A 26,843-nucleotide genomic window follows, 5' to 3' on the forward strand; every position below is an offset into this window, starting at 1 on the left:
CAGCTTCTGGATGATCCGTACAGACAGGACAGAAAGTTCCAATACCATTTAGTGCACCTGCCCACAGACTCAATTTACAAATAGTCCAAGGGACCAATCTATATGCACATAGATTTTAAAAGTATATACAATTTCCTCTCTTTTAAAACTCAAGAAAGTGAATTCTCACCTGTAAGAATTCTAAACACATGATAGAGGTAAAAACTACACAGTTAAACCACACGTGAAAGGTAAATGTTTAACAGAAATGTGCAAATTTGAAGTAAAAAGTCCAGTGAAGGCTATCCATGAGGGAAGGGAAGGCAGGTAACTGAATGCTTACAGGAGAAAAAAGAAATACAGGTTGTAGTCCAGTATATGATTTTTATTTTAGGACAAAGAAATAACCGTCCATGAACACAGAGGTAACAACCATAAACAATGGAATAGGACAATAAACAAGATGGAGAAATAGAGTTTTCACACTCTGAGCATAAGGCTGCAGAAAACTTTTTTGGTAAGCACTAAGTGAACATACTGACCAAGCACCAAATGGGAACATTTACCCCAATAGGTTCCTTTGCCCCCTACATCTTTGCCTCCAGTTCCCACAAAGAGCTGTTTCTTCAGCAGTCCTTCTGCCTTGAGCTGTGATTTACTGTGTACTACTTGAAGATGCTGAAAACTTGTGGTTTTGCTGTTGGTGTTGTTGTTTTTCAGGGACTAGTCTTTCACAAGACTGGGCTATGCATGTGCTAAGCATTACCACCATCACAAAATTAGACAGCCTTATAGGTGGACTGTTGCTACAGGAACACAGCCCTGCTCCTGACACTGAGCTCCAGAGCCAACGCACAGCTCATGTAACCCAATGTGACAGCCAGCAGATCAGGTGTGTATTTCAGTGCCCCGCCTTTCCAGCAGCACTCTTTATGTTTTTATGATTACCTTCCCCCACATCCCACTTGCACCAGGGGGATTTATCCTGCAAAGACTTAAAGCACACTGTGGGACAGTTTTCCTGCACAAGACATGATGCCAGCCTAGCAATGGAGCTCCCATTGAGCAGAGAACTACGCATGGGCTTTAACGTTTAGAACAAGCAGGCTACAAGAGAATGAGTTCATCTGTATTTTATTTTCTTCATCTTCCTTTGAAGAAGAAGAATGAATGAATGGTGATACAGTACTTTAAACCCCACGGGAGCACTCTAAGAGCACACAGGGAACCGCTTAAGGACAGGATAATGCTTAGCGCTTACCTGGAACTTTTGCTGTAGTTACAGACGGAGGAATCATTGCCAGAGAAAACAGAATCATTTCAACTGGGAAACAGAAAAACATGTGAGATGTTAAATACCAGCGACTGACAAGGAAACAGCCTGCTATGGTAATGAGCGGCGTAAAGCCCAGACTGACCCCCAGAATTCTTCTGCAAATGGGGCTCATTTTCCACAGGGCATTCATTACAAAGCTGCTGAGGGCGTTACGCACGCGGAGCTTCAGAGATGGGGACGTTACATCACGGCACGTGCCTGGTCAGAGCCCGGGGGTGTGAGCCGGGGCGGCTGGAAAGCACCAAAAGCCTGCTCATAAGCTTTCATCTTTTTGCGATATTTGCAAAGAAACGTAACCCGTCATCTCAGACATCCAGGGGGTCTGCCGTACTTTCAGCTCCGTCCCCTCGGACGCAGGAAGGCAGTGCCACACGCCCCAGAGGCCTCGGCCACCGCCTCACGCCCGAGGCGAGAAGATGGCGCCCCGGGCCGGGCCGCTCGAGCGCCCCCCAGCGGCGGGGCGGTGCCGCGCACAGCCTCCTCCGCCCCGAGGCATCACCCGCGGCCGCCGAGGGCCCCGCAAAGTCCCCACACAAACACGGCCGCGCCCTTTAAGCGCGAGGCCGCGCGATTGGCCGCGGGGACTGCCAATCAGGGCGGGCGTTGCATCACCCCGGCGGGAGGGCGGGCGGCGATTGGCGTGCGGGGCGGGGCGGCGCGGGGCGGGTTTCGCAATCGCCGCTCGGCCGCGCTCCGCGCGTGAACGAGGAGGCTCGGGCCCGGCCGCGCCCCTCCCCTCCGCCGCCGCCCGCGCCGCCACAGGTAAGCGCCGCCGCGCGGGGGGCGCCGCGCCGGGCCGTAGGGGCCGCCCCCGCCGCGCGTCCGTCCGCCGGTGGCGCGGCGGCCCCGCGCGTGGGAGCGCATGATGCAATCGGCGGGCGGCCCCGGCCCGCGCCTCTCCTCCCCCCCGGTGAAGTCACGGCTTGGCGCGGCCGTGCGCCCCGCGCGGGCGGGGGAGGAGCGCGGCCGGGCGGCCCCCGGGCTGCGAGCCCCGCGGGGCCGCGGGGGAGGGCCGGGAGCCGCCCCGGGGCAGCGGGCGCCCAGGCGGGAGGGGCGGGGGGGGGAGCGGGCGGGCGGGGCGGCGGCGGCGGCGGCGCTGATGTCAGCGCGGAGGGGCGGCCCCGGGCCGCTGCGCCGGGAGCTGCGCTGCCCCGACGGAGCGCGGCCGTCACGGCGCCCCGGGGCCGAGCGCCGAACGCGTCGAGATCCGGAAAGTTCGGAGTTAAGGAGTCGGTTCACCTTTAGAAGCGGCCGCTGCAGCTCCGCGTCCCGACGGCGCTGGCCGGGGTTCGCGGCGGCGCGGTTCAGTTGTTGAACAGCTGTGCTGAGCGTCCGCGCCGCTGGCGCTGTCGGGCCGCGTTCCGCCGGGAACGTGCGCGGGGATGCGGGCGCTCCGAGGCGAGCGGCGTCCCGCTGCCGGCTGTGGCAGTAGGGGCAGAGCAGCCGCGCAGCCTACAGCAAGCTGTGGAGCAGCGAACCAACCAAACTGATTTAATTAACAAATTAAAACTTTTTTTTTTTTCTTTTTGCCGAGGCAAACGTTTGGAAGTTTCAAATTCTGGGGAGAAAGCAAAGCTAATAAAGGGCCTGGCGTGCCTGGGACTCCGCATCCCCAAGGAGCTGCGGCCAGCGGAGCCCCGGGCTGCCGCTATTGTGTGCGCTGGGTGGTGGTGGGTGGCAGCCGGCGGCCGCGATGGAACCGGGCAGCTCCGGCCGCTGGAGCAGCAGCGGCAGTGCTGGGCGGAACCAGCCCGGGGCTGCCCCGTGCCAGCTGGGAGCTGCGTGGGAACGGGATGCCAGGGAGCTGCTGCCTGTCGTGTCATGCTGTCACCCTCCCACAGCTAACGTGTCAGTGTGGCACGCACCTGAGCAGTGAGCCCCGGCAGCCATCTGCTCACGGCCTTCCCCAGGTGCGCGGTGCTTTGCCACGGCCCCTTCTGCATAACCCATATAGTCAAACCTCCTGGTGGCAGCCGCTGAAGGAGCCCTGCAGTACCCAGTATTGGAGCAGGACAGGAGCCGTGTGTCACATCTCCCATGTGAGTGCCACATGAGAGCGTGCCCCACTGAAGAAATAGTTGACACAGCATGGGGCAGCTCCAGGGGTCAGGAACTGGGGGAGACCTGTTGTGAAGCGCTCTGTGCATCAGGACTAACAGCAGCCTGGGAGATGTGACACTTGGGTTCTGTCTCTCTGCTCAACCCACGTTCTCCACTGAGAACTTAACTATCCCATTACATTTCAAGTTAATGGAACACATCATTTTTTCCTTCGAATTGCAGGGGCATCAGATAGCAATCTTATGCATATGTTAGAACGATATTAAATAGTTTTGATAGCGTAGAGAGAATAGCAAGTGGAACCTGGTGCTGTGAAGGAACTTGTCAGATGTTGGTGGGGTGTGATGCTTTCAGGGCAGAGCTGCCTGTTCCTCTGCAGCGGACACAACACAGCTGGTAGACGTGGCATTTCTCCTAGCTGGGCTGCCCAGGAGAGCCCTGCCATGCTGAAATGGAGGGGACTGGAGGCCGAGCTGCCCGATGTCTGCCCCGACATCCCTCTGTCCTGAAATATGAAAGTGAAAACATGAAATATGAAAACTTCTTGAGGGGTGTGGTTATACTCACGCGACTCACAAACCTTTTTCACTTGCTTTAAGGGAGAAGAGTTCTTGGTGACAGAATGTTAATTTTGAATAACAATGAAGGCAAACTGCTGGGCTATGCTGCAAATGTTACTGAGCCACACTGTGCAGCTGCACCTTGTTCAGGCTCCCTCAGATTACGAAAGAAAACGTGCAGTTGACAGTAACATTTTAATCTCATTAATGATAACCCAGCAGAATGTCAAATGGCACTCAGGCTGTGGTGGAAAACATATACAGGAGCAGCATGCAGCTCAGGAGCCCCTGAATACGGGCTGAGCACTGCCACACAGGACTTCAGCCTCCTGTGCTGTCAGATATAAGGCTGGGCTGGGCACTGCATGGCTCGCCTTGTGCTCTGCTGACCTCAGCTGCTCTTCCCCAGTGAGTCCTGGGGACAGGCGAGGAGGTGCGGCAGCAGAGTCTTGTACCACCAGCAGGGTTGGGAGCAGGCTGAGCCCCAGGGGTGCCCGTGCCTCAGGCTGTCTGCCTGCAGCCTGCTGGGGAGGAGCACGGACACTGACTGCTGTGAGCCACAGCGGAGGGAAGTGTTGTGGGCAGGTCAGCTGTGGCCCATGTCTCCTTGTAGGTCCCCTGTCTTTCAAGTGCAGTGTTTCTCACGTTGCTCTCACCCTACTTTGCTGTCCCACCTGCCCTCACAGCAGTGTTAAAGGCTTGGCTGGTCTTACCTTGTTTGTGGCTGAGGGTTTCCTTTTGTGTCATTCAGTCACAGCCTTCACAGCACGCACTACCTCTTCTTGTATGGTTTTGCACTGAGTACTGCTGAGACCTTAAAACAACCATCAGTTTGGGCTCCATCTTCAAAAACAAGTAAAACAATCTTAGAGCTGGTGAAAGCACTGGAAGATGTTGTGAGATGTTCAAGGGAAGGTGGACTGTCTCTAGAGAAAAGCAGAGACCACCAAGGAATGTGCAGACACCCAGAAGGGTGGTCCGGAGAGGACAAGGATCAAGCACTCCTGTTGGTCAAGAGTCAGGCTGTTAATGGGTTTAAGCTGCAGAAGAAAGAATTCAGTCTAAAAAATTAAGAAAATTATATAACTGGGAGAAAAGTTAGACAGTGGAACTAGTTGCCAAGACAGAGGTTGTGAAACGAGATTTTTCAAGGCTAGGCTAGACACCCATCCATCAGGGATGGCTTTGGAATAACTGAGTAAATCCAGTGAACAATGCAAACAGCTTGACTAGATGACCCAGTAACAGTCCCTTCCAATCCAAATATGTTCGAGAGGCTTCTGAAATGTCCCAGCAGTTGGCAGCTTTTCCACTTCCAGCATAGTTTTGGTGTGTTGCTGCCAGATGTGCCATCGGTACCTTATGCCAAAGGCAGCGATGTGTAAGACTGTAGCTGAACATAGCACCTTTAACAGCTTTTGTTTTTCCTTCAGGGTTCACCTTGCCCTTAACCCATGTGAAGACCTGCTGGAAACACGATCTAGAAAAGAGTTTTCAGTCTTCTAATATTCTGTTGTGTCAAAGAAGAGCCCGTCCAAATGAGCAAGACATCCCCGCAGAACACCGCTACAGATGCGAACGGAGTAAGCGTGATTCACACCCAGGCGCACAGCAGTGGTTTGCAGCAGGTTCCCCAGCTGGTTCCCGTTAGTCCCGGTGGTGGAGGCAAAGCTGTGCCTCCGAGCAAGCAGGGAAAGAAGAATTCCTTTGTGGATAGAAACAGCGATGAGTATCGTCAGCGCAGAGAGCGAAACAACATGGCAGTGAAAAAGAGCCGGTTAAAAAGCAAGCAGAAAGCACAAGACACGCTGCAAAGGGTCACCCAGCTCAAAGAAGAAAATGAACGTTTAGAGGCGAAAATTAAGCTCCTGACCAAGGAGCTGAGCGTACTGAAAGACCTATTCCTTGAGCACGCACACAGTCTCGCAGACAATGTGCAACCTGTTGGCACTGAGAGCACCACAACAAGTGCAGAGAACAGCGGGCAGTAGTCACTGCCACAGCCCGGCGGGATGAACTCTGGAGGTGCAGCCTGTCTGCACCACCCATGCAGGAACTGAGCAAATGAGGGGTTCTTTTAACCATCGTTGTGTGTGGATCTTTTTAGGTTTAACACTGAAGATTTGATACAATTAAACCAGAAACTGCTTAGGGTATTTCTTTAAAGGCGTTAAATATTTTTCTCCTCCAGAAGATTTGTCTAATAAGTGCAGATCGAAATCCTTAGTCAGCAAGGAGCTTACTATTATGGAAGCAGCATTTCACAGATGTACGCTCACCTTCTTACATTTAGCATAACGGGATAAATTCACCAGGATGCTTCACTGTAGTATCAGAAAGTCATAATTGGGTGAATTCCTTTAAATACTTTTTAGTGTGTTTAAGCCCTTTCTTTTCTCCATTACATATTACAAACTGCAAAGGCCGTAGAGAGTTTGGTGAACTGCTTTTCTACCTACAGAGCAATTCCTGCACAGCACCACTTAGGTTTTTCCTATCTGGTTGCAGTTAACGAGCAGGGCACAGTAATAGCAAGCTGGGGTACTTAAAGATGTTTTGCAGAAAACCAGCAGCATTCTGTAGTGATCTTTACAGGCAGTTGGCTTCCACAGGGCACGTGGCGGTCTGAAGCACCAAGTATCAGGTAAAGCAGCACAAGGCCTTTTATGCCTGTGTTCATGTTAACCTGGCTTGCACAGTGACCGTGGGGCGGTAGGAAAACAAGATTTTGGTTTCCAGAAAATGTAAAAATGCTACCAACAACCTCTGCTCTGCAAAACTGCATTCCTGCTGGGTGCGGGTATCGGAGAACAAAATACGCAGCTTGGCTGAGCAGCAGAAGGGGTAGGGCAGCATCTGAACAGCAAGAATGTGTGGATCTCAGCTCACTTCTGTTCATTTCCATTCTCACAGCCGTTCAGATTTGCAGCCAGGCTTGTACAGAATTGCACGGTGATTCTAAAACTAACGGCCCTCGTTTGAACACCCGAATCAGCAGAATTTCTATATAGCCATCACAGAGTTGTGTGAAGGAGTATCTGCAGGCTTATTTCCATAGAAGCTTTTCTATAGCAGTTTTTAAAATGCTAGTGATAAGTCTTTGCCATGATCCATAATGCAGTGGTATGTACTATATATTGAGGATTTTAACAGCAAAAGTAAAGCAGGAACTTTGGCGTACCCTTAATTTATTTTCATTTTTAAGTATTTCATTGATGGTATGGTTGTGTTACATTTAACCTGTGTGTCTGGCTAGTGGATTATTACACTGTCTTAATTTCCCTCCTACACTACCTTTTTCCCATATTTTGTAGGATGCTTGTTTGCCTTGTACCTGTACTTAGGAAAAAAAACCTTGGATATTATCTCTATGAAGATGCTGTTAGAAAATAAAGCCTTTAAAAGTTCTTTCTGAATTTCAATTTTTAATACGAAGGCAACTAGATGCAGTTTTTTATGGATTGTTTTGGACTATGGTAGTCTTTTTACAAAGATATGTTTTTTTGGTTCTAGCTGCAGCTTAATTAGATGAGACTGAAATATCAGAAACTAATAAAAACATTTTACCTCCACTGCTGGCCTTATTTTTCCTGTCCCTTTTCTCTTTCCCTCAGATGCAGAGGTGACCACCTCAAGCAGCTGTCTGAGAAATCAGCACAGCAGTTTCTATTCATAGAATCACAGAATGGCTTGGGTTGGAAGGGACCTCAGGGATCATTAAGCTCCAAACCCCCTGCCGCAGGCAGGGCCACCAACCTCCGTATCTAATACTAGACCCGGCTGCCCAGGGCCCTATTCAGCCTGGCCTTGAACACTTCCAGGGATGGGGCATCCACAGCCTCTCTGGGCAGCCTGTTCCAGCACCTCACCACTCTCTTGGTAAAGAACTTCCCCCTGACATCCATCTTAATCTTCCCTCCTTCAACTCATTCTTGTCCTTCAACAAATTCTTGTCCTCCACTTAAGTTTCTATTCAGTGAAAAGAGAATCAGAAACTAATTACAGTTTGGGCTAAATTCCCTATTTCACACGAACACACACACACAAAAGAAATGTAAGACTCCTTTCCTGAATGTATACTGCAATTAAAAGGTTATGATGGAGGGGCTGGGGGGGACAACCCTTGTACAAGGGTGGTTGGTTGTATAAGGAGATGTATATGAAGATGACCTGACTGCATTGCATTTCTTAGATGGGTGCCAGCTCTGGCAGGAGCCCCATCCCTTCCCTCTGCTCTGGGTTGGAACTACATGGCCTTGTTGCCCTGCCGATGGTTTGACTGCACAGTGTGCATTGCTCTCCCGATAACCCGAAGAAAGGCCCCAAATCTCTCTATGATGTTTTTCCAACCTAGCTGTACACGGGCTGCCTCCAGGAGAATGATTTCTTTAGTCTCTTGAGTGCAAGTAGAACTGTGTGACAGAGACCCAGGAACTCCTGGTTCTCCAGTAGGTCACTTCTCCACCTGACAGCACCAATGCCACTTCCTTCTTGCATGAAACAAAACCACTAAGTTACAAGTTACTTGTTTGTGCAATGACTTTTCCAGCTTAACAGCTGCTTTGTTTGCATGCAGACCGTGTGCAGCTCTGTTAAGTTGTTTTAAATCTATCAGTGTGAGTTAGGCTCACGCCTTCCTTGCAACCACTTGCTCTAAGCCTCCTGCAGAAGAGCAGCTTGGCCCCAAGGAGCAGAGGCATGGGGGGCTTTGCCCACATTCTGCACAGGAGAACTCTCACAGTGAACTTGAAAAATCCCACTTCTTCCTAAGGAAAGGCTGAGATGAACACCCCTCCTCAAAAAAATTCAGTGGGTCTATAAAAGCTGAAGTTTTCCTTTTGGTCAATGTTTTTTTTTCAATAGCAGCTATAGTCTTGTGACAGAGCCTGTCACAAGAAAAAGCATTATGACGCCGTACATTTCACCACAAAGCCTTATTCCCATTTTCTTACAACAATGAAAGAACTTTTCTGCTCCGACTTCCCCGAGCACCAGCAGGCTCTGCCCCACTCACCATGCGTGTAGCTGCAGCAGTGTCACTGCACAGAGATGCACCCCGGGTCCATCCAGCCTGGGGTGCTGAAGGTTTGAATCGATCAGTTCAGAACGTGGACCTTTTTAAACATGCAAGCTTGCTCAACAGCGGGCACTCCTGTTATTTTGGTGCAGCTCTATTTGAGTCTGTTTGCACCGGGGGGAAAGAACGGCATTCGGGAAAATATAGCTAACAGCCTAAGAAATACTAGCGTAGTCATAAGGAACGTTTGTCACAACCTGTATTCCCTCCCCAACGCACACATTTAAAGCATACTAAATGCCATTCTGCCATTTAGAACACTCACTCTCCTACCTCCAATGCTAATTAAAAAATATATATATATATCTCTAACTTGCTATTTGCATAAGTGGGTAGAAATGACCCCAACTGCAGGACAGAGCTGTGGAAGGAAGGGTACAATCCCCAGCGGCCGCGTTCAGGCCCTGGCTGTGGAAGGCAGCACTCCCAGCCCCACGGACCCCCCCGGCAGCACAGCCGGGCAGCGCTCCCCCCGCACACTGCGTGCCGGGGCACAGCCTGCCTGCACAGCGCCCAGCGCCAGACCTGTTCTGCAGGAGCACCGCCGCCGTGCGCCAGCATTAATCACAAGCAGGGAAAGGCCCATTAACTGCGCTGGGTTACGGCTTGGTTGAAATAATTCCAAAACTTTTTTTTTTTTTTAATCTGTGAAGTGTTACTGTAACACAGCAACTGCTATTGAACCAAAGCAACTGCAGGTTTCAGTGCCCAGAGCAGCGAGCGGTCTGGATGTGTTCAGAGCGTGCTGCAGCTGCACTTGGGCTCAGAGGGCAGTGGGCTGAGGCTGCAGGCACAGCCCAGTGCTGGAAAGCCTTGCAGTGTTCAGGGAGAGATGAGCCTGGAGCGTGCCTGCAGGTTGTGGTGTTTGGCACCTGCACAGCTGCCAGCACACAGCCCGGCACCTCTGCACACGCTGTGCATTCAGGAGTAAGAGCCTCTGCACCACAAAGCTCAGCAGGAGCACTGCTGCACACCACAGCTGTTGATCCCATATCTGTCCCTTCTCATCCCTTCCCATCTCAAGATCTCCCGCACTCACCTCTTACAGACCATGCCCAGCAACCTTTAAAAAAATGCACATAGGTTCACTATTGAGCAAAGTGACACTGAACAGAAGGAGTGAAGCCCCTGGATTACTTCACAGTGCAATTCCTTGGTCTTCACCATGTGAAGTTCCCCGTTTGGCAATGGGTCACCACGCGGCTAGAAAGGAAGAGCAGGTTCGTGTCGCACAGCTCAGTGCGGTCAGCAGAGAGAAAATCACCATTTCTGAAAGAATTTCAGACCTCCAGCCGGTCAGAACCAAGGGGCATAAGGCCACAACACTGTGCTTTTGATGCGTTCATCAGCAACAGATGTAAACATGACGTGTTCAGTAAGCAACGCTACTTGTACGTAGTCAGAGCAACCAGGGTTATTTTATGATGCAAGAAGAGCATTTGTTTTCCTGCAGGCTTCACCTCCAGTAAAAGAAAGGATTCTCTGAGTAATTTAAATCTTGCATGAATAGAAAGTCATTTTGCGATCATTATTAATATGTTTGTGGTCTATCCATATAAAATTTACATGACTTAATTCTGAAGCTGCTAACAACAGGCGGTTTGAAGCAACTCGATCGCTTGGCAGAGCACAGCTCTGACTGACCCGGAGCCCTGGAATGAAGACGCTTCCTTCTTGTGGGTTTTAAGGCTTCTGAACACCACAGCAATCTACAATTTTGAGGAACAAATAGATGAATAAATTTAATAGGCACCAGGCTGTGTGCAAGATCAATGTACCCTGTATCCAGAGCAGAAGTCAGGCTAACGAAGGGTCAGTGTTTCCAGAGCACAAATTGGCAGCAAGGTCAGGTAAAGAAGCAGAAATGGCAGCAGGAGAACCTAATGAACCCAAGTTGTGAACAAAAATGATGCCAAGGATGAACTTTAATACAAATTTCATTCTGCTTACTCCATTGTCACTGATATAAGATCCATAAGAAAAATATGTGTGATTATGTCCACTGAGAAGAGCTGATTTTTTTCTCTTTTTTGCAATACTTGTGATAAAGCTTAATAAATGACTTAGATTGTTACAACTGCTGGCAGCATTCAGATCACCTGTATTTTAAAGAGTCTCTATCATCAAAATTCAGATTTAACTGGAAAAAGCATTGCTGCAGCAAGGTTATTCAGGTGGCACTTGTCATGACAACTGCTGCCTGCAAAGCAGCAACATTGGAGGTACCTGGATATCCAGTGCTGAAGCCTTCTACTTTCATTTTTAATTAACAAATCATTCCAGCTAATAGCCTGCCCTCTTCTCGCTATGAAGAATTGGGCGCATGTTATTTCATATGCTGCAGCGTTAAATCAGAACGATGACTGATCAGTGTGGGACATTCAGAACCATTACTCCTTTTGTTTGGACAAGGAGCCAAATGACTTGGTGCTGCCTTGGCCTTCTGCCATGAAAGCCTCTATTTCTTCCACAGTACGTGGGACGCACGTCAGCAACTCCATTCCGCTGGCTGTCACCGCAATGTCATCTTCAATCCGGACCTGTCACAGAGAACACGCAGTTACCAATGAGGTATTCCAGCTGGAGACGAGAAGCACTTTGGGCAGCGATGGCCGTGGGAGCACCAGGTGCGTTTCCAGCTGAGTTGCTGATAAAAGAGCTGAACACAGAGCAAGCACCAGAACTGCAGAAGGTGGTGGCTTGCAAGTGAGTCTGGTGGTGCTCCTGCAGGTGCCCAGGGCCAGGTGAGTGAAGCTGCATGGGGCCAAAGCATCCCCACCCTGATACCAGGAGCAGGAAAAGGTATCCTGCCCTAGGATTTGCCTCTACCCTTGCCAGTGCCCAGCTCGCTGGGACAGCAGTGCCTACTGACAGCAGAGGTGCCTGCTCCTGGAGCAGTCCCGGGGCTCAGCTGCAGTTCGCTGCAGCATGCTGACAAATCACATCTTCTCTAGATACAATACACTTCCAAAGGAGGAACTGCAACACGAAGTAGCTTGTAGCTGATATTCAAACATTGAATTTTGAGCTGATAAGAAATTCCTGCAGAGGTCAGAATTCCTTTTAAAGGACAATCACTGCGTTTTAAATCATGCAAGGAAAAAGCAGATCCTCTCAGTTTTCCAGCTCTTGTTCTGTTGAAATGAAAAGTATGTTCCAGTTCTGTTTGACTCTCATCTCTCCTTACCAGTAAATGCGCCTACACAGTCATTTCCCATTATCTTATCAGAAAAATGTTGCTAAGTTGCTAAGCTGCAATAAAAGCAATTTTAGTAAGGTGTAAATCCAAGAGAACACACACTTCGGGGACTCCCACCTTACAGTTGTTTTAATTGTTTCTGACCTCTTGACATTTCCAACTAAAAATAAAGCTGGTTAACATTTGTACTTCTGATTGCAAAATAATCCATTTGTTCAAACAGAATGAGTCATCCACTCCTTATTAAACTGTTTAATGATGTCGTTGCCAAATTATTTCTTTTAGCTGGTATCAAGTTAAGTGTATTATAAAGCAGAATTGAATAAATCAACTCCAAGTTCACACACTGGGTTCGGACAGCTGTACGTCTGGAAGCTGCACGTGCTGTGTCTGAAGGGTGCATGCTGGGTGGTACAGGGGATGTGAACCACACAGCAAACACATCCGGGCACCTCAACAGCTTTTACATGGGTGGTTTTGCCTCTTAGAGATGGAAGTCCCCACTGAATCTGCTACAGAGACATTTCAGCCACAATTTGCTTTGCAGCTGAGATTAGCAAAAAACCCAATGTTGCTCTTTTTTTGCAGTTGAGCATCTTATTCTTTCAGCCAGACCTGGGCACTCCTTGGGAGCAGTGACTCCCCTGAGAGCAGAGCAGACAGGAGCCAGAGAGCACAGGGAACAGCCTGCGGGACAACATGACCATCAGTGGTGCTCTGTGTGTGCCACAAGAAAATCAGGATGGGAGTGAGCTGGAAAATGGAATGAGGGTGAGGAAAGGAGCTGGGGAAGGCAAGATACAGTCAGGATTGACAGATAATGGCTGCAGAGATAGAGTTCAGAACAGTTGGAACCTGGAAATGGGCAATTCTATAAGAGGAAAATGGAGCAAAGTGGGATGAGGCTGTTTCAGGAGTACAGGGAGAGGGATTCTGTCAGAGGTGCAAAGTGAAAGATCCTGAATGAGCCAAGAATGGTGAGTGCTGGGGCCAGATGCATCCAAAGCCAGTGAGCGAGCAAACAGGAGGACCCTGAGCCTGGAGTGCCACATCACACCAGACAGAGTGTTGGAAGCTGTCAGGAGCCCACTGAGCGCTGCTGCAGAGGGCAGGGGCCAGCAGAGCTGCTCCCACACGATCAGCAGAACTCCAGGACCCAACTGCCCTCTGCCTGCAGGAATCCAACCTAAGGTGTGTGCTTACTCTAACAGTGAAGAAAGACTGCCCAGCCTCAGTGAGCATTATCCCTTTGGTTAAAGGCAACACAAGTGCAGAGGAACAGAGGCTCCCAAGAGGGGAAAAAAAAAACTGTGCATCTGTTCTTCTTGTTCACACTCTGTACATCACAGTGAGCTTAAACTCAGCCGCAGCAAGCAGCAGCATCTGCAGCAAAGGACCTGCAAAACCTTCCCTCCAGGAGAGCCTGGCTTGCTCTTGTTCTCGATCCAAATGGACAAAAGATGCTGGCTCTGGCTGGCAGAGTTTGCCGACTTGGGACTGCCTTTCCCAGCAGGGGACAGTTATGAAACTTGCTCTCAGAGCTGTCCCTGTTTTCAGGCTCTTTGTTCCACAGTGCTGCTCAGTTCAGGGCTACAACATGGCCTGGAACCAGACATGGCTTAAAGGAGCAGCAAGCGGAGGCCACGCTGCACTGCAGCTCCCACGGGCTCCCTGCAAGCTTTTCCCCCACACATGGCTTTTGCAGTGTGAGATGGCAATTTCACAAAGCTATCCTGCACAGGCCAAGTGCCCAGGAACATCAGGACCCTCAAATGCCTTTATCTTATCACGGGTAGTGGCATGACCTATTCAGATAGATCTGATTGCACAACTGCCTAACACCAGCAGCAGGCCATCATGTGGCTTGACTCAATGGACCCAAGCTGGTCCCAAAGCAGGGCTGTACAGGCATGGCCAAGGACAGCACACGAGTTAACACCACGCTGCTGTCAGCTACATATACAGCCTCGCACTTTGTCCTGACTAACTGATACAGTCATGCTCCCCAGAGCCTCTTGTGTTATCTTCCAAGCGAAGGGGGTTGTAGCACTCATTCATTTCTTTTGGATGATGATATATAAAAAAGGATTTTGAGAGTCAAGAAAAAATTTTGGCCAATTAAACAGCCCAGATTTGGTCGATGACAGATCCCAGATGTGATTAAAAAAGACCACTGGTGACACGTCTGCAATTTTTAATCTATTGAGCATTTGTTTGATTATGGCTGTGGAAAGCAGCAACAGAATCACTACAAAATCCTGGAGCAGGAGACCTGTGGGAAGGCAGGACGGGATGTGTGCCACACAAGGTAAATCAGCACGTGAGCTGCAGGACTGGGCCAATTGGAGCATCCATGCATCAGTTTTTATAGCTGCTTTACTACTGAGGCAGGGGCATGTGGACAAGGGGACTGACTTCGACTCAGCCATCAACTCACCAATAATTTTTAATAGGCAAACTTAGCACAAGCAGAATTTGACTTCCATGCTTCATGGGACTGATTAGGAAATAGATCCATCCTTACATTAAAATCAGAGAGAGATGGGTATGTTGCGGGACTGGGGAAGCATCTGCCAACTTTCTTCTTCCCACATTATAAAAAGCCTTCCTACAGGGGCCAATGGGCTCTGTGCTGTGCAGGGACTCCTTACCCCATGCTGCCAGTCTCCTTCCTCTTATTCACAAGCAAATTCTCATGTCAGGCACACTCTACTTTAAAGGTCTATGTATAAATATTTTATAAAAGAGGATCAAGATTTGTAGGGTGAGGCCATGCATTTCACTAGATTAACTGATGTTGCTGGAAAAAGAAGCTTCAGGCACACACTCCCTTCATCAAGCCTCAGAAAGAACCAATAAACTATAAGCTAAATACAGGGTGGTAACAATTGCTCTTAGTTTAACCTAATTATGTTAATTAGGCAACTTAAGCGAAAAGGGTTAAAGAAGATTTGTAAGCAGCCAGTCACTGTTCTGGGGCTGCCTACAAGCATTACTTCTCAGAACTTTAAAGAAAGTGACATACTCCATTAGGACAACTGCTTTCCTGTGAAAACCTTTCCAAGATATGTTGAGTAGTGTAACTACTGCTGTGTGATGTGAGATGTGAAAAAGCAGATGAGCATGCTTAGCTGTCAGTGAGCATTTTCTCTAAGTCCCATAAAGTTTTCACAAATTAGGTGTAGTGCTGGTTCTACAAATCCTAGGGAAAAAATGAAGCCTGAAAAGAGGCTGAATATTTAGGGCCAAACACTGAACATTTTTACTGGGTCTTTGAGAAACCATCATATGAACTGCATGAATCAGTAATCAGCATATAAAGAGTGGACATTTCGAACCCCAAAGAGCTGGTGCTTCCCCTTCCCTCAGGACCCACGTGCTTTCCCTGAGCCACACGCACAGCCACGTGCACACACCTTGACTTGCAAGGCTCTGTGTTCTCAGCAGAGCAATGCTCACGGAGCCCCAGTGCAGCACAGTGCCCTGGGACAGCCCCAGAGCATTCATTACCTTGATGAACTGGACTTAGTTTTACAGACTGAGAACTGATGGATGTGTGACTGAGCAATTTCACAGGATCACAGGATTGTAGGGTTTGAAACCCCCCTGCTAAAGCAGACTCCCTACAGTGGGTTCCCAAAACAGAACAGTTCTGGTCAGAGATGAGGGCAGGCTGCAAGATTTCCAAGTAGCAGTTGCAGTCGTGCAGTGTAGGTGTCTGTGCTGCACCCAGGCACGGGGCTGGGCACAACCTGTGCTGACTGCATGCAGTGGTGCCGGTGTCACCCCATTAGTACCAGCACGACTCCAGGTTCAGAAGAAAAACCTCTCACTTTATCCATCCTTTTTTGCTCTTGAAGGTTTCATGACCTCCTTACAGCCCAAATTACAATAAATGGCTGCAGTCTTCTACTTCTGGCACAGCATGACGGCTTCTCTTCTCTTCTCTGTGCAGAGACTTGTCACATTTGAGAAAATTATCCCAAACCAAAAAGACATGAATTCAAGGTGAATTCATTAAACTCCACAAATCCCTGTGCGGATAGCCTTACTCAGAATTACAGTGGTGTTACTTTGGTTCATATAAGTTCATTTTTGAAGTGAATTAAATCAAGCCAAATTAAGAACGCTTTAATTAGTGCTGAGCTCTGCAGAGGAAAGCAGACTAGTTATTTCCCTTTTTTAGAATGGAGTTTTCTTTTAAACATAAAGGGAGACTGGACATGGCTGTAGCGAGTTCTTTGGCTAGAACTGATACCAGTACTAATCCCAGTTCTGCTATGTTAGTAACACTGGGCCTCATGAGATCTTCCTTAATCACGCAGAGAGAAAATCTTCTGACGTGCTTGAGAGAGAAATACTCATTCTGGATAAGCCAGAATGAACCTGCACATGGATAACTAAGCACTCTGAACAGCAAGTTGCATTTTGACTGCATTACAGTTCAGCTTTTGTTAGGATTTAGAAATATTCAGATATATTTCTGTCTCAGATTTTATTTCCATTCTTCTCCTGGACAAAATCAAGTGACAACATCTGGCTCAGGGATGTGTGTATTATTTCTTTCTCTCTCTAAGTAAAATGTATTGTTCACAGGGGGATCGGAGATTTAGATTTTTGCTCAATCGTTTTTGGGCAGCTCCCCCTTGTAGCAAAGTTTGTTGGCTCGCTCTCCTTACAAGTCAACATTACAGGAAGCTAAGCAAAAACAGGGCAGAAAGTTAGGCTTTGTTTGGAATCTCTGAAACAGAAGTGCCCAATTCAGCAACTCGTGCCAAGGTAGAGACCCTGTGCTGCCATTCCTGCCGCATGCAAACACACAGCAGGTGGGCCACGTGCATGCCTCAAGCCAGCAGAGCTGGAGGAGGCATTCACAGCAAACCATGGGAGAACATGGGCTTCACTGAACATCTCCTGAGAAAGCTCAACAGGAGTGAATTGAACTGCTCCCAGATCTCCCTCAGAGTGTTCACAGGAACAGTGAAAATAGCTAAACCTCTTTTCCTTGTGATGTTAAGCTACATGAGTGTACTACAGTGTTCCTTTAGAATATGCTTCAGTGTGCGGTGCCATATACAGCGTGTTCCAAGTTAGAAAAGGCAGAGTTAACTGCCTTTCATTCATCAGAATCTCAGTTGGCTGGCAGGCAAGTCTTGATAAAGAAACAACACAGAGGCAGATAACATCCCAAACCTCAGCAATGAATTAAACAGCAGAGAGGGTAAAGTCCCAGGTCTCTTGATAAGATTGCACACACCAGATAGTGAGCATCCAGAGGCGGTTGCCCAGGCCCCAGCTGACTCATGCGGCTGGTAATGGCACACACCGCTTTTCAGTCTGGGCTGGTGGTTCAAAGCCAGCTCAGACCAAGAACAGTGCAGTAATTACCCTCTCATGGATGGTGTACAGTTATAAATTAGTTGATGGCAGCAGCAGACAATTCCTAATGAGTGACTTCTCATACCAGAAAATCACTGCCGTTGCCAGTGATTGTTAGCTATGTTGAGACTTAGTAGAAAAGCCAAGAGAAGAAACAGGCATTACAGTTGCCTGCTTTATCTTCTCTGTGCATGAATACGGAAGTTCAGAGAACAATGCAGCACCCTTCAAATGCTTGCTCTGCTAAAATGAAAACCTACTGGAAGCCACTGCTACACGTTCTGCTAGGGTGGTGGTTTTCAATGGGAAATGCCCCGAAGAGCATGGAGAAACAAGACCCTTTCATTTACACAGCAGCTTCTGAGTGGGAACGATCTTCAGATCACAGCTAATCCCCGAGTCAGCCAACCTTTTCTGTGCACACGCTGCTACCTAAGTCCTGCCATGTGATGCCTTGAGCAAGAGACCCTGTGAAGACCACTGGCCATCCCGTTGGAAAACAGGAGAGGTTTTAGATTCATTAGTTTCAGGTCATTCTGGCAATAACTCAGAAATAGCAATTACTGCTCTTTTTCTCTAATGCCTCCCTGACTTGAACAGCACAAGGCTCTCCAGCCCTGTGAGGGAGCACCCAACCATTGTTGCAGGAAGCTAACTCTGGAATATGAATCTCAGCTACACTTTATCACATACACATTTCCCAAGACAACACACCTACCTGGTATGCAACTTCACAGCGTTGACTGAAGGTATTTCAATCAATGGAAGAATACAGGTCTCTTGTTCATTAGATATCACAAGTATAAAACTGCATTTTAAAATATAAAAAAAAGACCAGTTTGTCTGTAGGGCAAAATGGCCTGAGGTGCTGTTTCAGGAACAGCCGTCCCATAAAATACATTATAAATTCTAAAAGATTTCTTCTCAAGTACATAGCAAAGACAAACAGAAAACCAACTGCAGAAAACCATCCAGTTAAACGTTACTCACCCCACCAAATCCTCGGAAACGCTGCAGGACATCATTGTTGATGAAGCAGGACTGCGTGGGGTCACGGAGGGCTTGGTCCAAGAGGTGGTTGATGAAGTAGATCCCTGGCTCGATGGTCAGCACCATGCCCTGCTCCAGGTTCCGGGCAGTGCGCAAGCTTCGGAGCCCTGGCAGGTCAATGCGTTCCACTCCCTGCAGAAGAAAGACCAGCTCAGTGGACAGAAATACTGACTGTGGGTAACCTTTCATCAAGACCTTCCTATGCTGACTATTCTGTTGGACATCCAAAATAAAAGTTTTGGGGGACTGAAATTGTGCTACACAATCATCTCTCATCATTCCCTCATTTCGCTTTCACATACAGTGATTACCAGGTTTCATCTCAACAACCAAACTGCTTTTGCACTGCAGATGTTCTGGCTTCAGGACGTGCTTGGTACTGCCACACTCTACCTTTGGAAAAGTACCGCTTTAGAAGACAAAGTAATTACTTGCTTTGCTAATTACAAAGTAATTTCTTTCTATACCTTACCTTGAAAAGTATATTTTAAGCAACATGCAATTCTTGAGCTGCACCCTCCATATCATGGCTAAAACAGCTGAACTATACAACAGAGAGCAGTTTCTCCAAGAAAATGCAAATGTTTATTCTCACTGTATGTTATTAAAATTATACATTTATGATCTCGATTCAGGAGCAATGAGTCTACACATGACCTCATAATAGCAGCCCATTTAAAACTACACTTTTGTCAGATTGAGACTTTCAGGCAACGTAGTTTTTAATAATATCATTCAGCACCAAGTTAAAACAAGTCCCGACTAGCAAAACATTTTCTTCTTCCCCAAAGCTGGTAAAGTAAAATGATATATGAGGACGTGCTTAGTCAAGGAATTAGAAACACTGCAAGGACTAGCTCAGGATATTAATTTTCTTCCCCCAAATGTGCCAGCTATTGCAACATCTGAAAAAAATACATCTCAATCCCATTAGCTTTTTGAAAATCCTTTGCAACTGTAGCAAAATCTCATCAACAGATATCATGGTGACCAGTAAATAGTCCACAGGCCTGCAGCTCACAAACACACACACATGCTGACCTCCGCTCCTAGACACTTTTCCACATTAGCCAGGCAGAAGTCAATGGGTTTGCTAGACAAAGGCTGTATTTATCTGGTCTCCAGGTAGCTTTCTCACGTCCGTCACCTGGCCATTTCAGCCACGACCTCATCATTGCCATTCTCCTTGTTGGTAGGAGAGCGTCTCCTTCCAGAAGCACCAGCACAGTACCTGGTACCAGTGGGAATGAACATCCCCTTGCTGGGAGGCCAAGAACGCTGCCTGGGCACTGCCCTCTGCTCTTGGCATGGCTGTGCTCCCACGTTTCCTCCACGCCAACGGCAGAAGTTCTGTGGGGACACAGGCTAGGCAAGGTCCTGAGTATCAGCCAGGCTTTAATCTCTCCGAATCACCTCTTCAAAGTGCATATAACCCCAAAGCACTGTTTGCTCTTGAGCTCCACTTTCAGAGAAATACCACTTGCAATAGCCACTCAGCAGTGTTTGTTCTGTTCTCACCGGTCGCCCCAGCAATAACGAGGTTTCTTTTTTCCCTTTGCGGAGCTTATTCTGTCCCAATGCATGGCATCTCAGAGCAGCCAAGACTTTCAGAGCTAACCAGCTGGGATGTCTGCACATGTTTCCCTTTGAGAGATGCAGAGCATATGCAATCCTCAGTGCCCTTGCAAGCCAGACCCGTGCAATTCAACAAACGTATTCTGACAATTTTCACAGGGTATTTCATACATTTCATATGCTTGATCTGCACTTTGCTTATTACATTAAAATAAGAAAGCATGACTTGGTTGTACTGAGGAAACGAGAATACTCAGATATTAAGCACAGAACTTTGCTTTTGGGTTCTTATCAGAAACCAAAGACAATCAATATATCTCTGAACTTGAAACAATCACTGTGTAGAAGCGGAGCCATTTTTTTTCTTGCTGCTGTCCCATGGGGTTTGGCACCTCACACATTCATTGTAATGCATAAAGGAAATGAGGGCATCCAATCTTGTGGATTAATCTCTCCATGAGCTGTAAACAATTAGATTAGTGTCTGGACCTTTTGGTGTGTTGCCAACTATCTATCAGCTGCTTTATAACAAATAGCTCAAATTTGGCTTTTAAGTGTGCTTCCTTTCAATTCTGTCTGTAAATGCCTTTTCTTAGGCAGTCAATCCAAGACAGATGCTAGAAAGACGAATGCACAGTGAGAAAAACAATGGCAAACATATCTGAAGGCGGCGCTGGCACGGCGTGTACATTTTTGACCTTTTCTTAAAACAAATGAGGCTTAACACCAGGTGTGGTGGTCAAACCTAGATGCCTTCAGATACCCCCATCATTACTGACTGAAGCAATGTGCACGTGTCCACACTGCCCACAGTGTCATCCTGCGGGAAGCCAACAGCACACCTACTGCCTGTGAGCAGTGCCAGGGCAGCAGTGTGAGCAACCCCAGAGGAACAGGCTGCCTGGGCAGGCAGCAGCAGGGGAAGTACCCCCAGCCCTGTCCACCAAAAATACAATTTCAGCTTCTCTAGAATCCACAAGCTCATCCTGATATTCCTTCAATCCGAGCACCTCCATGTGGTGCGAGCAAGTAGAAGGGATGGCAACATCCTTCTTCTGAGAACAGTACTGGATTACAACATGCACTGAGCTAGGACTGCAGCATCCCGTGCCATCTAATGTTGGAGGCACTCACAACTATCTCAGTAGGTATAATTCCATCATGCCTGCTTTGGCAGTTTCCAAAACCAAGACATCCAAGGATTCGTTGAAGGACTGAGATCCATCTGTCCCCAAATTGAAGGTGACAGGTCTAGAACAAGGACATTGCCACTTTCTATCACATCAAATCCTGTGTAAGCAAAAGAGCTGGGAAGCCTCGCACTGCCATCCATCAGTATCAATCCTCTGCCATGAATTGATTTTCTTCAGTGTAAGGAGGAAACATCCCTTTATTTTGCAACTAGACAACCGATGCCTTGTTTCCAACAATAACCATGGTGCTGTTTTGGATTTAGATGAAGAGAAGAGTAAAGGACTGAACACTGGTGTAGCTGCAGAGAGGCTACCTGGCTCTGCCACTGTTCTGTCCTGGAAGCCTGGCTATGCATCAGAACTCCGTGACACTCAGTGTTGTATGCTCATGTGCTCATAACAGCGAAAATAATCTAGAAAATAGACACATCTAGGCATCTAAAAAGAGACTCCTAGTGATATTTTGGGAAAACTACTTTTCAAAGAGCTGTTTATTTTCCTGTATATTCCAACAACAAACTATACGCAAAACTGTTGTCTAAGAGGGATTTTATTTGGAGGTTCTGCTCACATTTTAAAATTGAGACACTCCCACAGTAAGCACAGATGTATGACACTGTCATCTGTGACTGTACTCCTGCCAAGAACATCAGATTCCAATTAATGGTTCATGTAAGGTAACAAAGAACAGCATGTCTAGGCAATAAGGACTGTCAAGGGAACAAGAGGATTATTATGTAAACTGATTTCATTACTGTGTAAGCAAATAAAAGTTCAAATTAAGTTAAGTGCCGAGAAATATAAAATATAGATCTATTTTTGGAATAAGGAGGGAACCAGGAAGTACACAAGTATGACTGTCCCTCAGGAAAGTGGTTATGGAAGACCAGAAGTTGTAACGTCCCCAGATGAATAACTGCTGGCTTTTATGCAACTTGGTGGTTAATGGTGGTACGTGTTGCTTCTTCCATGGGAGAACTGCAATGTGCACCATGCTGGGTCCGGTCCCACACGCCCCAGCTACCGGGCACAGGAAGCTCAAAGCCCTGACTGACCTTGGGTCTGTATAAAACATGTGCACGATGTCTGTGCTGGTCGGCCATCGCCCATGGAGCCAACACACCACTGGGGATGTGTAAGTGCAGAGATGCTACCACCCTGCCTCCCGAAACCAGGGCTGCAACGCTTGGTTGGCACCACCAGAAGCTTTATCTTGCCAGCTATAGCAGCAAAACATGGCTGGGACAGAGATCCCCACAGCTGCTCATAACAGCAAATACTGAACAGCACAAGACTATTTTCTGGTGCTTTTCTCCTGTTAAATCATCACAGAACTTAAAGCTTGACAATTAGACTGTCCTATTTGGACCACGTCCAAAACAGCTAAGTCCTAACCATTTCACCAAGTTAAATTCAATCAAGTATTTAAATCTGACAGAATACGGATCTTGTATTGAGATTATATAAAATCAACACTGAGACAAAATCTCAGCTCTTTCACTCTTCCCACTCTCCCATCGCGTATACCCAACTTCTAATTAGCTCATTTCTTGTAAAAAGAATGGAGCCCTATGTGGCTAGTAAAATAACAGTCCCGAGCTCCATTTCATTTGTCTCCTGGTCCCTTCCCTCTCAGCCCTTGTTTCTCTAGATGAGTGCTGCTAATGAAGATTACTTTATGCAGCCTATCTCGCTTTTCCCCAGCAGCCCGAGCTGCCTATAGCCACCTGAAGGAACTGCTAGTCAGTTGTGCCTTTGAAATCAGCAGCAGGTCACACCAAAATGTGCCCCAAGCATCACAAACCACTTGTGGCATTGGCAAGTCAAAGCTTCCACTTCTGCACGAGAATCAAATCACCAGCTGGAGTATGGGGACACAGCTCCAAGTCAATACTGGGGGAATGGAGGGCAGATGATATCAACTGGCTATTTTTATTTGGAATGCTTTTTGTTCTTTTCCTAGGTATTAACTGTGGTATCAGGTTTAAACTGCCTAACAAACTTCCTGCTACTGCAAGCAATGAGGAAGAAGCACTTGTCATTTACTTGAGGCAACTCTGCCTGCTCTGAATTTCAGTCCACTGCTGTAGCATCACTGTGCATAACTTCACTTCTCATTTTTACTGCTTGATCCTCAGAGGTCACCGAAGTTCCGCTGCTATCATAATGGAAATAATACAACATACAGATTGTATTTTTTTCTTTTTCTTAAAATCTAAGAGAATAATCATCAAGTTGACAACTGCAACATAAATCTGGAAGATGAGCAGAATATTTGGACAGACAACTCATAGGAAATGAGATAAAGAATCGCAAGAGTCACCAGCAACACTGTTTTAGCATGAGACCAAAGGTGAGCACTGTTTTGGACAGGTTTTCTTATGACACACAGAATACATATAGGCTACAGCTTTAACTGAAAGGCCTTTTTCTTCCGTGGATCCGTTTGGATACTTGGAATACTTGGATATTAATAGAAATTGTATAGCAGAAATGCCTGAAATATATGGCACTTTTTATACCTTACTTTTACGTATAGTTGAAACCAGAACTGCATTATCTTGGTTTTGTACTCCTACTGCACCTAGAATGAATTGTTTGAAACTACCAGCTCTGTTGTTCTCCACTACACTTTCAGAAAGGTCTGGACAATAAATACTCAGATAAAAACTCTCCTAGCGCACAGAATATTTTGCAACAAGCTTCAACAAGTAAAACAAACATAAGCAAGTATTTCCTTCCAAAAAAAAATCTAACCAAATTGAATGAAACCCAGTCCAAACAACAAAAAACCCAAGCCTGCGACACTTACTTCCTCAGAGGAAGAGGGAATCCTGTGGGACGACAGCAGGGTGTGCAGCATGGCACTGCACCTGAGCCTGCCCCCGCTCTGCTCCCACTAAGTCCTTGGTTTCCATGAACACCCAGACTCCAGCATCAGTTCTGGTATGGAAAACCTTCTGGGACCGGAGCACACCTTTTCTGAGCATATGCAAGATGCCACAGCAGGGATAAGAAGACCCATGAACCTAACTCTGGAGGGCTTTAAGATCCCACAGAAGGACCTGTTGCGCCGCAGGAACTGCTAACTGGTGTTTTACCCAACACCGCCGAGAAGCAGCAGGGTTCCCTGTGCTGTTCTGCATGGGAGTGCTGCGGAACTGAAAGCCCTTCCGTCTCAGTGTGTGCCTGCGCCCTGCTGCAGCCACAGGGCTTTGCTGTGAAGGAACACAAACAGCCACAAGTGATTCAAGGGGAACCCACAAAGCAAAACGTTTCTCAGGTATTTTCTGAAGGTGTAGACAATCGATTACATGGGAAAAAAAAAAAACCACAAAAAAAACCCCTTTCACTGTAACTGGTAAAAGGCCCTTCTTCTCTGTGCTCATTTATGTCCTACCATGCAGACTGTATCCCATTTGCAGGTCCTGGATACGCAACGCTCCGGCAAGGTGTTGCAGGGTTATGACCAAGGGAGGTACTTCACATTGCTGGGGCTCTACATAACAGCTTTAGGCTCTGTGGTAAATGCATTTCATCTCCCGCTTCTTAAAGGTAAAAACATTAATGCATCATTTGCAATGCTAACCACAAAAGAACAAAATCTGCTTCAGCATAAAGCAGGATACGTTAGGAAAATATTCTTTGCCAGAAAGAGAAAGGGAACGGGGTTATCCCTGTGTTCTCTAGAAGGTCTGGCAACCTACATCCCTAGCTGGTGATCTGGGAGCAGGCAGAAAGCCTCCTGCTTGAGCCAGGCAGAGCTCACACAGCTCTCCGAGCAGCAATGGTGCTCCTGAGCATGCACAGGAACACAGGGCATGGATCACTCCAGGATCAAACCAAACCACCAACCTGAATGTGCTGGTGCATGACAGTAATGAAAGGATCGGCTTTTCATGAGAATACAGAAGTGAATTAAAATTTTAAACTAAGGTAAATCTTATAATTTTAAAAGACAAAACGAAATGAAACTCTTTATTCGCAGGATGGTAAAATCACAGCGGTTATTAACCTAACTTAAATTAACTGCTTATTATTATAGAAAGTCATCAAATGTACTTAGCATTCTTTAGAGCCCTACAGTCAATTAATATAACATGAAATTGAATCAACTCAAGCATCTAGAGACACAAAACCTAAATTTAAATGAAAACTTCAGCCGCATCCACCTCAGGGTCTGAAAATTTGAGATCACCTACCCCATTTTCTCAATTGCATCACGCACCAACCCTCATTTATATCCCATATCGTATTTACCCAGAAACAAATGAAAGTGTGGGAAAACCACCTCCGTGATTAAATTTTACAGTGGAAGCAAAGCCCAGTGGGCTCCACACCCTTTGAAGCTAGCTCTGCCTGATGGAGGGCCAGATCTTCTGAAATGATTAGTACCACTGGGGCCGCACTGCCAGAGCTGCTCACGTTTCAGTCAGACCCTTAAAAGAAGCAGAAGGATTTTCAAAGTAGCACTCAGTGCTCCCCGCGAGGAATACAGCAGGAGGCCGGATCCTCCAAGGAGCTCTTGACTGCTGAGCACTTCTGCAAATCAGGACGTTTCCTTACTGGCTGCTATGGAGGACACCGATGGTTACATTCTTCTGAAACTCCTGTCCTACACACTCACTGAGCTCCACGTACGGCTGGCCAACGCCGACAGCTCCTTATGATGGCAATAAAGGATAGGAAATGTTTGATTTTCTAATGTTCACCAATATCCTTTACAGAAAACGTGCAACCTCTTCAGCGTTCGTCAAAGAGGAAGAAAGCGCTCGTTCAGTGCTGCATGTGAAAGCAGTTTACTGGAAAAGATGAAAACCCATTATTGCCAATTGTGAAAAAAAACTTTGGCTGCTAATGAATAACTGATCTAAGCTAACAATGTCTGGAAATCGTTTTTTTGGAACACGCAAAACTTTGTGACGGATAAAAATTAGGAAATTAAAGTTTATTGTAATATTCCAAATGTAACTGTTTACACTTGAGGAAAAATAATGGAATAACATCCACTTGGAAAAAGTTTTTCTTTAAAAAAAAAATTCTTTGTAATACTCCCAGAAAATCCCTCGGCCAAAAGCAAATAACTTGCTTCTTAACCAGTAAGCAAAAGGAGCACGGCACCACAGGCACAGCATTCGATAAACACGGCTTTCTGAGATTCCCTGTCAAAATCTTGCGAGGTGGTAAACGTTTAAAATGCACCAAAAATCACCCAAATCTACTTGGTCTCTTCAAAATACATTTTCTCGTGAAACGCTGAGACACAGCAAAGAACCTTGTGCTATTTAACACGGACGAGTATCATACCAGCAAGAAGAGCCCCCATCGCTCTGCCCAGGCCCCTTCGGCCCCGTGGCTCCCACTGCTGCAGCACTGTGCTCCCATCAGAGCCTCAGGCCCAGCGACTGCACCACCAGTGCCTGCTGGGGGCTCT

The 26,843-nt window shown here is 47.2% G+C and overlaps 2 protein-coding genes and 1 long non-coding RNA gene across 8 annotated transcripts in view; 1 reads left to right on the top strand and 2 right to left on the bottom strand.

The window, feature by feature from the left end:
- Nucleotides 1-343: 343 nt before the first annotated feature.
- Nucleotides 344-4,978, bottom strand: LOC107054292. Its single transcript, XR_001468434.4, has 2 exons — nt 2,555-4,978; nt 344-1,303 (listed from the first exon to the last, which is right to left on the bottom strand). It is a non-coding gene; the product is annotated as an uncharacterized LOC107054292 (long non-coding RNA).
- On the top strand, nt 943-7,508 carry CEBPG (CCAAT/enhancer binding protein gamma). Of its 4 annotated transcripts, none has more exons than XR_006931140.1 (3): nt 943-2,077; nt 2,850-3,225; nt 5,370-7,508. XR_006931140.1 is itself a non-coding variant. In XM_046899386.1 (3 exons), exon 3 carries the CDS (start codon nt 5,475-5,477, stop codon nt 5,925-5,927), a length of 453 nt encoding a protein of 150 aa, XP_046755342.1. In that variant the 5' UTR covers nt 1,993-2,077; nt 2,850-3,225; nt 5,370-5,474; the 3' UTR covers nt 5,928-7,508.
- Nucleotides 7,509-10,920: 3,412 nt separating this feature from the next.
- The window catches only part of PEPD (peptidase D), a 365,025-nt gene continuing 349,102 nt past the window's right edge, over nt 10,921-26,843 (bottom strand). For all 3 annotated transcript variants that reach the window (XM_046899469.1, NM_001079717.2, XM_046899470.1), the window contains 2 exons: nt 18,582-18,773; nt 10,921-11,553 (listed from right to left, as the gene is read on the bottom strand). In XM_046899469.1, coding sequence (XP_046755425.1) covers nt 11,404-11,553; nt 18,582-18,773 — 342 coding nt within the window. In that variant the 3' untranslated portion in view covers nt 10,921-11,403. The remainder of the gene's footprint in view (nt 11,554-18,581; nt 18,774-26,843) is intronic.

This window comes from Gallus gallus, chromosome 11 (genome assembly GCF_016699485.2).
Source record: "Gallus gallus isolate bGalGal1 chromosome 11, bGalGal1.mat.broiler.GRCg7b, whole genome shotgun sequence".
Lineage (NCBI taxonomy): Eukaryota > Metazoa > Chordata > Aves > Galliformes > Phasianidae > Gallus > Gallus gallus.

What these genes read in the sequence shown, in the direction of transcription:
- CEBPG (XM_046899386.1), top strand. Translation starts at nt 5,475, where the DNA reads ATGAGCAAGACATCCCCGCAGAACACCGCTACAGATGCGAACGGAGTA.